The 11,554-nt window shown below is 39.0% G+C and overlaps 1 protein-coding gene across 1 annotated transcript; it reads left to right on the top strand.

Moving 5' to 3' along the window:
* On the top strand, positions 1-9,197 carry LOC133554896 (glucose-induced degradation protein 8-B homolog). The gene is made up of 5 exons (XM_061904161.1): positions 1-130; positions 465-594; positions 7,286-7,482; positions 7,568-7,765; positions 8,084-9,197. Exons 2-5 carry the CDS (start codon positions 477-479, stop codon positions 8,255-8,257), a joined length of 687 nt encoding a protein of 228 aa, XP_061760145.1. The 5' UTR covers positions 1-130; positions 465-476; the 3' UTR covers positions 8,258-9,197.
* The last annotated feature ends 2,357 nt before the right edge of the window (positions 9,198-11,554 follow it).

The following is an 11,554-nucleotide window of genomic DNA, read 5'->3' as shown; positions in this document are numbered from 1 at the left end:
TGGCGGTAATGCTCTATTAGGCTGGAGGCCAACTGCCGTAAAAGACAAAAAGGAAGAAGAACCCGAAGACGAAGAAGAAGAAACAGTTAGCAAGCTTGCTAATGCTCAGAAGCGGCGACATCGTTTTCAGGTAATGTCAACTAAATAATGGAGTTGTGATTACTGGGGTTTAAATGACTGATAAGATAGGGTGTGTGTTATTACTTCTGGAAAAGCGGGTGATTGATTCGAATCCATTTAAAAGCGGAAGTTGGGTTTGTTTTGAATGGCGGTGTCTGAAGTTAGGCTTCATTGTTGTGTTTTTATCGGAGGCCTGAAGCATCTGGAATGTGTATCTCGAGTACCACGTTGCTGGGAAATGACGACATTAGTGCTATTATTATTTTAATAATAGCAAAGTTTAGTTGTTCATAACATAAATTACATTGGTGCTAAGAGTTTTAATGTGTTCGCTGTCATTGAAGGATATCCTCACTATGAGCTATGCAGAGAAACCAGACGACATAACGAGAGACGAATGGATGGATAAGCTCAACAATGTTCATATCCAGAGAGCTGATATGAACAGACTCATTATGAACTATTTGGTGACAGGTGAGGCATTCAAAGTGTGTTTTTGTTTTTGCAGATGACATTACAACAACATGGTTCTCGTTACCTTATTCTGGTATATTTGTTGGGCTCGCGAGCTGTGTCACTTGACACTGTTGCAGTTCAAGTGGATAATTTCACCTAACGCATATCTATCTATATGCAAAAAAATCAAATTTTTTTTTCAACATTGAAAGGCCTACTGAAATGATATTTTCTTATTTAAACGGGAATAGCAGGTCCATTCTATGTGTCATACTTGACAATTTCGCGAAATTGCCACATTTTTGCTGAAAGGATTTAGTAGAGTACATCTACGATAAAGTTTGCAACATTTGGTCGCTAATAGAAAAGCCCTGCCTTTACCGGAAGTATGTGCGCGTGACGTCACGAGTTGCAGGGCTCCACACATATTCACATTGTTTTTAATGGGAGCCACCAGCAGTAAGAGCAATTCGGACCGAGATAGCGACAATTAACCTATTAATTTGAGCGAGGATGAAAGATTCCTGAATTAGGATATTGATAGTGAAGTACTAGAAAAAAATAAAATAAAAAGCAACGGCTAAGTGCGACAGCAGTGTGAGCGTTTCAGATGTAATTAAAAACATTTACTAGGATAATTCTAGAAGATCCCGTATCTGCTTATTGTTTTAATAGTGTTTTAGTGAGATTTTAAAGATTGTAAAGACATGCCTCGAGGTCGGATAGCTGAGGTGAACACAAACTGTCTCAGAGAGAAGCCGAGGAGCCTCACAGCTGTCTTTTAAACAGCTGCTGCAGGACGACGAATAATCCAATGATTTCTCCGGTAAGATATATATCACAATTTTCCCCACCCAAAAACATGCTGGTTGACATAGAGAAAACATGTTCACTTGACCGCTCTGTGTTAAAGCTTCACAACAAACAAAGAAACACTGTCTGTGTCTCGGTGCTAAAGACAGCTGCAATCCACCGCTTTTCACCAACAGCATTGTTCTTATAGTCTCCATTATTAAATGAACACATTGCAAAAGATTCAGCAACACAGATGTCCAAAATACTGTTTAATTACACCATGAACAGAGACGACTTTTAGCCGTGTTTGGTGCAGCGCTAATATTTCCTTACAGTCCATGACATCACGCATACGCGTCATCATTCCGCAACGTTTTCAACAAGAAACTCGCGGGAAATATAAAATTGCAATTTAGTAAACTAAAAAGGCCGTATTGGCATGTGTTGCAACGTTAATATTTCATCATTGATATGTAAACTATCAGACTGCACGCAGGTCGGTAGTAGTGGGTTTCAGTAGGCCTTTAACATGTACTGTAACCCTATTGTGTACATTAGGGCTCCAATTGTTGCTCACTGCTCCCCTCACCTCCCAGGGGGTGATTAAAAGGTGATGGGTCAAAAGCAGAGAATAATTTCACCACACCTAGTGTGTGTGTGACAATCATTGGTACTTTAACTTTATCGATTCGTTGACATCGACAATAAAAATTAATCGACAAGGATCAGTCACTGTCAAATAGTCACTTCATCAAATTATAACTGTTAGATCACCAGAAATATTAATTTTTACAGGTAATTTGAGCTAAATCAGGGTTTCTGCGAGTATTAAAAAGCAGTAAAAGTAATAAAAGGGCAGTGTCGCCAACTCCTCAGCAAGAAAAGTAGCTATTGGCTGTCCTAAATGTTACCAGATGGTGTCATTGCCTCATTTGCATAATTTATTGCAATGGACGCTATAGAAGAGATACAAAAGTGAGTTTGAAGGCCTACTGAAACCCACTACTACCGACCACGCAGTCTGATGGTTTATATATGAATGATGAAATATTAACATTGCAACACATGCCAATGCGGCCTTTTTAGTTTACTAAATTGCAATTTTAAATTTCCCGCGAAGTGTCAATCAATCAATCAATCAATCAATGTTTACTTATATAGCCCCAAATCACTAGTGTCTCAAAGGGCTGCACAAACTACTACGACATCCTCGGTAGGCCCACATAAGGGCAAGGAAAAATTCACACCCAGTGGGACGTCGGTGACAATGATGACTATGAGAACCTTGGAGAGGAGGAAAGCAATGGATGTCGAGCGGGTCTAACATGATACTGTGAAAGTTCAATCCATAATGGATCCAACACAGTCGCAAGAGTCCAGTCCAAAGCGTCCTGTTGAAAACGTCGCGGAATGCTGACGTGTACGCGTGACGTCACGGACTGTTAGGAAATATTAGCACTGCGCACACACACAGCTAAAAGTCGTCTGCTTTAACCGCATAATTACACTATTTTAGACATCTGTGTTGCTGAATCTTTTGCAATTGGTTCAATTAATAATGGAGAAGTCAAAGTAGAAAGATGGAGTTGGGAAGCTTTAGCCTTTAGCCACACAAACACACAGTGATTCCTTGTTTAAAATTCCCAAAGGTGAACATTTACTATTGATCACAGCGGTCAAGCGAACATGGATTCCGACCACTTCTCAACCAGCAGTTTTCGGTGAGAAAATTGTGGTAAAAAGTCGCCACTTAACGGAGATCAGCTGAGCTTGTGCCGTCCGTACAGCTGCCGTCGACTTCCATCAGACACTGGCGTCAACACACCCGTGGATACACCCTTCCGACTATCAGGTACTATTAAACTCACTAAAACACTAGCAACAAAATAGAAAGATAAGGGATTTCCCAGAATTATCCTAGTAAATGTGTTTAAAAACATCTGAATCCGTCCCGATGCAATTTTTTTTTTCTAGTCCGTCGCTATCAATATCTTCAGACACGAATCTTTCATCCTCGCTCAAATTTATGGGGGAATTGTCGTTTTCTTGGTTCGAATAGCTCTTTTTGTTGGAGGCTCCCATTAAAAACTGTGAAGATGTGAGGAGCCATCAACGGGTGATGTCATCGTCTGCGACTTCCGTAAAAGGCAGGACTTTTCTGTTAGAGACCAAAAGTTGCGAACTTTATCATCGATGTTCTCTACTAAATATTTTCAGCAAAAATATGGCATAATCGCGAAATGATCAAGTATGACACAGAGAATGGACCTGCTATCCCCGTTTAAATAAGAAAATCTCATTTCAGTAGGCCTTTAAAAAAATGATAATAAAGGTTAAGACTGCAAATTGACTTTCTTCTCTAGATACTTAGTTGTTTTTCTTCAAATACAAATGTTTTGCATTGTTAAATGTTAGCGTATCAAATTTGATCACATTAATGGAGGGCTGTGATATTTATTAACAAATCACATCTAATGATTAGCTCATTAACATGAACGATGTAATTGGGACATTGCAGTAATTTATATTAGCTTGACATGACATTAAATAAATATTCACATTTACATATCACTCTGTAAGCAAAGAGGTGAAAAAATGGCAGCTTTACACAGTCCGGAGGCAAGGGGTCTCCCCTCTGCACTGACTGACATGATGAGATAGCTGGCTATATGTTCACCTTTTGTCAAATACAGATACACACATACACACAGACAAGGCGAGTACGTAACTGAGGCTGTGTACATTGGGCAAATCAAAATCAGTGAGACAGTAAAGAAACATTTACATCTAAGATTTCAGTCAAAACTACCGGCTAGGAACTCTGAACATCTGACTTCTCAGTACAGATAGAACGCACAATAAAAGTCCAGATGGCAAATGATTTGTGCAAGCATCCTGTAAAGGTCTCCGCTCGGGCGTCTGCTTGCTTTCACCTCAGAGTTTCCAAGATACAAGAAAGTCTCCAATAACACTGGAAAAAGTTGCTAGATTTGTCGCTAGTAGGTGTTTGACAGATTTAGCGACAAGGTCGCCAAGTTGGCGACACTGTTAAATGGATTTAGTGAAAATTAGGGCCTTAAATGCCATTAAAAAGTGTTTAATTCAATGCCACGGAGGCAATAAAAATTTAATAGACCTGGACTGATAGTCAATAACTCAGTAAATCAAACGATGATTGAAAATTAACTTTATAACTTTGCCGTCATCAATACATTTCTGTCTGTGGTTTTCAAACTGGATACAGGAGGTATCATTCTGTGCATTGCTCTCAGCACCTCGTCACGTTCATACAACGATCACTTTTTATGTGCACGTTGTTGCTTCGAAACCCTAGGAGAAGACGTTTGCGAAGGTGGACTGTGTTAACCCCCTTGAAAAGCTGATCAATCACAGCTTTTTTTCCTAACTTTATTTTAAAAGAATACATAAACGATCAGACCCTACAATTGAACATGTCTCTATAAAGTTGTTTTTATATGTACATAGAAATGTTTTCTTCTTTAATGTTCAATCAGTAATTAAGAAATTAAAACAAAACTACCATTAATGAAGAAGGCTCGAGTCCAAAAGTGGATGGATGGATAGAGGTTTTAAAAATGAGGTGAAAAGGGTCTGTTTGCAAATTGCTCAAAGTAACATTTTTCAAAGCAATAAATATACCAAAAAAATCGCACTCATGTTACTGTTACTAACAGTAGACATTTTTTTTCATAAATCTCTATATTTTTCACAATTACTAAGTTTATGTATGTACAAACCCCGTTTCCACGTGAGTTGGGAAATTGTGTTAAATGTAAATATAAAGGGAATACAATGATTTGCAAATCATTTTCAACCCATATTCAATTGAATATGCTACAAAGACAACATATTTTATCAAACTGATAAACTTTTTTTTTTTTGCAAATAATCATTGACTTTAGAATTTGATGCCAGCACACGGGACAAAGAAGTTGGGAAAGGTGGCAAAACATACTGATAAAGTTGTGGAATGCTCATCAAACACTTATTTGGAACATCCCACAGGTGTGCAGGCTAATTGGGAACAGGTGGGTGCCATGATTGGGTAAAAAAACAGCTTCCCAAAAATGCTCAGTCTTTCACAAAAAAGGATGGGGAGAGGTACACCCCTTTGTCCACAACTGCGTAAGCAAATAGTCAAACAGTTTAAGAACACCGTTGCTCAAAGTGCAATTGCAGTTTAGGGATTTCAACATCTACGGTCCATATTATCTTTAAAAGGTTCAGAAAATCTGGAGAAATCACTCCACGTAATTTGCCGGAAACCAACATTGAATGACCGTGACCTTTGAGCCCTCAGACGGCACTGTATCAAAAACCGACATCAATCTTTAAAGGATATCACTACATGGGCTCAGGAACACTTCAGAAAACCACTGTCACGAAATACAGTTCGTCCCTACATCTGTAAGTACAAGTTAAAGCTCTACTATGCAAAGTAAAAGCCATTTATCAACAACATCCAGAAACGCCGCCGGCTTCAATGGGCCCAAAGATCATCAAAGAAGGACTGATGCAAAATGGAAAAGTGTTCTGTGGTCTGACGAGTCCACATTACAAATTGCTTTTGGAAATATTCGACATCGTGTCATCCGGACCAAATGGGACGCGAACCATCCAGACTGTTATTGACGCAAAGTTCAAAAGCCAGCATCTGTGGTGGTATGGGGTGCATTAGTGCCCAAGGCATGGGTAACTCACACATCTGGGAAGGCACCATTAATGCTGAAAGGTACATACAGGTTTTGGAACAAGATATGCTGCCATCTAAGCCCCGTCTTTTTCATGGACCCCCCCTGCTTATTTCAGCAAGACAATGCCAAGCCACATTCAGCACGTGTTACAACAGCGTGGCTTCGTAAAAAAAGAGTGCGGCTACTTTCCTTGCCCGCCTGCAGTCCAGACCTGTCTCCCATCAAAAATGTGTGGCGCGTTATGAAGCGTAAAATACGACAGCGGAGACCCCTGACTGTTGAACGACAGAAGCTCTACATAAAACAAGAATGGGAAAGAATTCCACTTTCAAAGCTTCACCAATTAGTTTCCTTGGTTCCCAAACGTTTGAGTGTTGTTAAAAGAAAAGGTGATGTAACATAGTGGTGAACATGCCCTTTCCCAACTACTTTGGCACGTGTTGCAGCCATGAATTTTTAAGTTAATTATTATTTCCATCCATCCATTTCCTACCGCTTATTCCCTTTCGGGGTCGCGGGGGGCGCTTATTTGCAAAACAAAAATAAAGTTTATGAGTATGAACATTAAATATCTTGTCTTTGTAGTGCATTCAATTGAATATGGGTTGAAAATGATTTGCAAATCATTGTATTCCGTTTATATTTACATCTAACACAATTTCCAAACTCATATGGAAACAGGGTTTGTACATTTCACCCTGTCTCGACAACACGTACGCACGTGGTGTGCACACATACAAAAGCAGTCTAAGAGAAGCGATGAACAATTTGCAGTAATGTTGTTGTCATGATAGAATATATATTCAATGAAAGCTAACACTAGCTATTTAAATCACTATTATTAGCTAACAGCACCCAGACCTAACTTAATTATGTAATTTTGTTCTAGAAGCTGCAAGCATGATCTACTGTGTAAAATACATTGGAAAGGTTAGCACTCACGAGGCATCTGTGGAAAGGTTGCAAACAGCCCCTTTAAGTCACGGATTAAATGTCAAACTCATTAAACGTGTACAGCAGATCGTAAAAGCAATAATCGTTTGAAGAGTCGACTAATGGAAAAAAATGTTGCTGACTAATTATTAAGATAATCATTAATTGCAGCCTCAATGCCCATTGTACATAATGTCTGTATAGGTCAAGTGTATTTTATTCGACTAGAGTGACGGATGAATGGAGTTCCTGTTTCTGGTTAACAGAGGGCTTCAAGGAAGCGGCAGAGAAGTTCAGAATGGAGTCTGGGATTGAGCCAAGTGTAGACCTGGAGTCCCTCGATGAAAGAATTAAGATCAGAGAAATGATCTTAAAAGGACAGATTCAGGATGCAATTTCGCTGATCAACAGTCTTCATCCAGAACTGCTGGATACTAATCGCTACCTTTACTTTCACTTACAGGTTAGTCTCTCACTCAGTAGACACTTATTTGTCTTTACAATCTGGTGTTGATTCTTGTTTGCATATATTTAATATGTCTTTGCAGCAGCAGCATCTCATTGAGCTCATTCGCTTGAGAGAGACTGAAGCTGCGCTCGAATTTGCCCAGTCTCAGTTAGCAGAGCAGGGGGAGGAGAGTCGTGAATGTCTGACTGAGATGGAAAGGACACTGGCACTGCTGGCATTCGATAACCCCGAAGAGTCACCTTTTGGAGATCTGCTTAACATGATGCAGAGACAAAAGGTAGCCTTGAACTATTATAGCTCCGAGTGCAAAACCTTCTATTTGCCATGGTTTTCTGATTGTCTGATTTTAGTTTGTATGGTGGCAATGAAACCTGGTTCTCATTATCCTAAATTGTATCCACTAAATTAAAACAATCCTGCAAATAAAAGGTTTTGCCCATAAAAATATGACTGTTTTTTCCTTTAACTAATTGTTTAATTATTGAGTGTCAGCATATTGTACTTAAGTAAGCACTGAGGTGATAACATTATTGTTTGCGACCCACATGTCTAGAAAAGCTTTATATACATCATTTCCATTATTTGTCTCCTTCAGGTTTGGAGTGAAGTGAATCAGTCTGTGCTCGACTATGAAAACAGGGAATCAACACCCAAGTTGGCCAAACTCCTGAAGCTGCTGCTCTGGGCTCAAAATGAACTTGACCAAAAGAAAGTCAAGTATCCCAAAATGACAGACCTTAGTAAGGGAACCATCGAAGAGCCAAAATAAGGCCCAGATTTAAAGCATATGGACACATTTCCCGTATCTATTTATACCCCACACAACGATGATTCCACCGGTACATCCTATTTTGAAAAGGTTGTTTTTACCACATTAACAGTGAAATGAGCAGGATGAACTGGAGTGATGCAATTTCAAAATGACCTGTAACTAAACAAACATGCATTATTTTACATGGTGTTAACATTTTATATGTAAATGTTAGCTAAAAGATATTAGCATTTTTTTTTTTTGCATATTTACATTGTACACTAGTTTTTTTTTCTGTCTGTCGGCAGGGAAAGTTGCTAATAGAAGGTGTAATTAAGGCCTAAATTAGGCTGCCAGTCTGCGTGTGACCATATAGGTATGTTTTTAAGTGAAAATGATTATCTTTTGTGTCCTCACTAAAAGCTTAAGCTGTGTACACACGTAAAGATGCTGTAATTCTAAAGATGAACTATCAGCTCATTTTGATTATGTGTAAAATAATATTAGCTCAGCACACCATGCATATGACGATTATGTCCCACTAAAAATTAAAATTAAACAAAATAGAATTATCGTAATAAGAACAAGTTCATTACTTAAGATTGTGGGACCTGATCTGTTTTGGAGCCAATTATTGGGACAAATTCACTCTTGACACACCTCCAAACACAGGACAGTCTTATAAGACAGACATAAGATAATCAGGTGCCTTTGGGCAAAAGAGGGAACTCACTGTCTTTAAGTGTGTACCAAGATTTAACTATGTCAATGAGACAGCCTGAGAAAAAACAATATATTCTTTCAAATGCCAATGAGTTGATCAGCTCCTGAAAACAAAAGGACACATGGATGTGTTATTTACATGGGGCGAAAAAGCTGCTCTTTTGCTATTTCTTGTGTACTTTAATTCGCTTTTATTTTATTTAGCAATAAAAGCGAGTTTTACAATTTTACTAAATGTTGGAGTCTTTAATATTCCAAGATGTTAAATGATTCAAGTGTGCCAGATTCAAGATGTATTCTCTATATACTAGGGTTATTCAACTGGTGACCAAGGGGCCAAATCAGTTCAGTTCAAACTTGGGAAACATTTTTTGCAGAAGGTTCCTGAAAGACTAAAGTTCTTCTGTTGTAGGGAGGAAACTTGGACCGCTGTAAACACATTGGCAAAAGCATGTGAGACTCACATTTTTGTCGAAGATTCTTAAAAACACGATAGTGCGGTAATGATCTTTGACTAGCTTCTGTGCAGGAAGTCCTTAAAACAGCAGAGCACTCCTGTAACTGAGAAAATAATTACACCAAAATCCATTGTCTGCTGTTGAGGGCGCTGGTTCTATACAAAATGAAACTAATAATAAAGGGAGTAGACTGTTCTGTCGAATCAAACTACTTTGTCAAAAAGCGCTACCTAGTGTAACTGACCACACACAAGCATGCACATCAGTGTGGTAATACTTTTAAAACAAATTTAAAATTAACTATTTTTTATAGACTTACTTTGCATCTGGAAAGTATTCAGTGCTTCACTTTTCCACATTGTGTTATGTTAAAGGCTTGTTCCAAAATGGAATAAGTTAATTTTGTCTTCAAAATTCTACAGACAATGCCCTATAACAATGAGATTTTTTTTTTAATAGGATATTCCATCCATTCATCCATCCATTTTCTACTGCTTGTCCCTTTTCAGGGTTGCAGGGGGCGGGGGCTAGAGCCTATTTCAGCTGCATTCGGTCGTATGGTGATGTACAGCCTGGACAAGTCACCACCTGATTTTAGCTGAGATAGGCTCCAGCACCCCCCGCGACCCCGAAGGGAATAAGCGGTAGAAAATGGATGGATGGATGGCATTCACACTCACATTCACACACTAGGGCCAATTTAGTGTTGCCAAACAACCTATCCCCAGGTGCATGTCTTTTGGAGGTGGGAGGAAGCCGGAGTACCTGGAGGGAACCCACGCAGTCAACATGCAAACTCCAAACAGAAAGAGCCTGAGGAATGAACCCAGGACCTTAGTATTGTGAGGCACATGCACTAACCCCTAACCACCATGCTGCCTAAATGGAGGAAGAAAAAAATATATAATAATTGGAAATTCATTACAAATAATACAAATTTAAAAAAAATCACATGTACAACAAATATTGACAGCTTTTGCTCAGTACTTTGTTGATGCACTTTTGGCAGCAATTACAGCCCTAAGTCCTCAATGCCACACCTGTGTTTGGCCAGTTTCGTCCATTCCTCTTTGCAGCACCTCTCAAGCTCATTCCTCTTTGCAGCACCTCTCAAGCTCATTCCTCTTTGCAGCACCTCTCAAGCTCCATCTGTTTGGATGGTAAGTGTTTGTTGTCATCCACAATGTCTCTGTACACCATGCATGGTATGTATGTATGTATGTTGTGTATGTATGGTATGTTTGTATGTTGTGTATGTTTGTATGCATATATGTTGTGTATGTATGGTATGCATGTATGTATGGTATATATGTATGTATGTTGTTTATGTATGGTATGTATGTTTTGTATGTATGTTATGTACAAACCCCGTTTCCATATGAGTTGGGAAATTGTGTTAGAGATAAATAAAAACAAAATACAATGATTTGCAAACCTCTTCAACCCATATTCAATTGAATGCACTACAAAGACAAGATATTTGATGTTCAAACTCATGAACTTAATTTTTTTTTGCAAATAGTTAACTATAATAAATAATTTCATGGCTGCAACACGTGCCAAAGTAGTTGGGAAAGGGCATGTTCACCACCGTGTTACATCACCTTTTCTTTTAACAACACTCAATAAACCAAGGAAACTAATTGTTGAAGCTTTGAAAGTGGAATTCTTTCCCATTCTTGTTTTATGTTGAGCTTCAGTTGTTCAACAGTCCGGTGTCTCCGCTGTCGTATTTTACGCTTCATAACGCGCCACACATTTTCGATGTGGAGACAGGTCTGGACTGCAGGCGGGCCAGGAAAGTACCCGCACTTTTTTTTTTACAAAGCCACGCTGTAGTAACACGTGCTGAATGTGGCTTGGCATTGTCTTGCTGAAATAAGCAGGGGCGTCCATGAAAAAGACGGCGCTTAGATGGCAGCATATGTTGTTCCAAAACCTGTATGTACCTTTCAGCCTTAATGGTGCTTTCACAGATGTGTAAGTTACCCATGCCTTGGGCACTATTGCACCCCATACCATAACATATGTTGGCTTTTGAACTTTGCTTTGATAACAGTCTGGATGGTTCGCATCCCCTTTGGTTCAGATGACACGATGTCGAATATTTCCAAAAACAAGTCAGACCACAGAA

The sequence above is a fragment of the Nerophis ophidion genome, linkage group LG06 (assembly GCF_033978795.1).
Source record: "Nerophis ophidion isolate RoL-2023_Sa linkage group LG06, RoL_Noph_v1.0, whole genome shotgun sequence".
NCBI lineage: Eukaryota > Metazoa > Chordata > Actinopteri > Syngnathiformes > Syngnathidae > Nerophis > Nerophis ophidion.
This window is presented reverse-complemented; position numbering and strand designations above follow the sequence as displayed.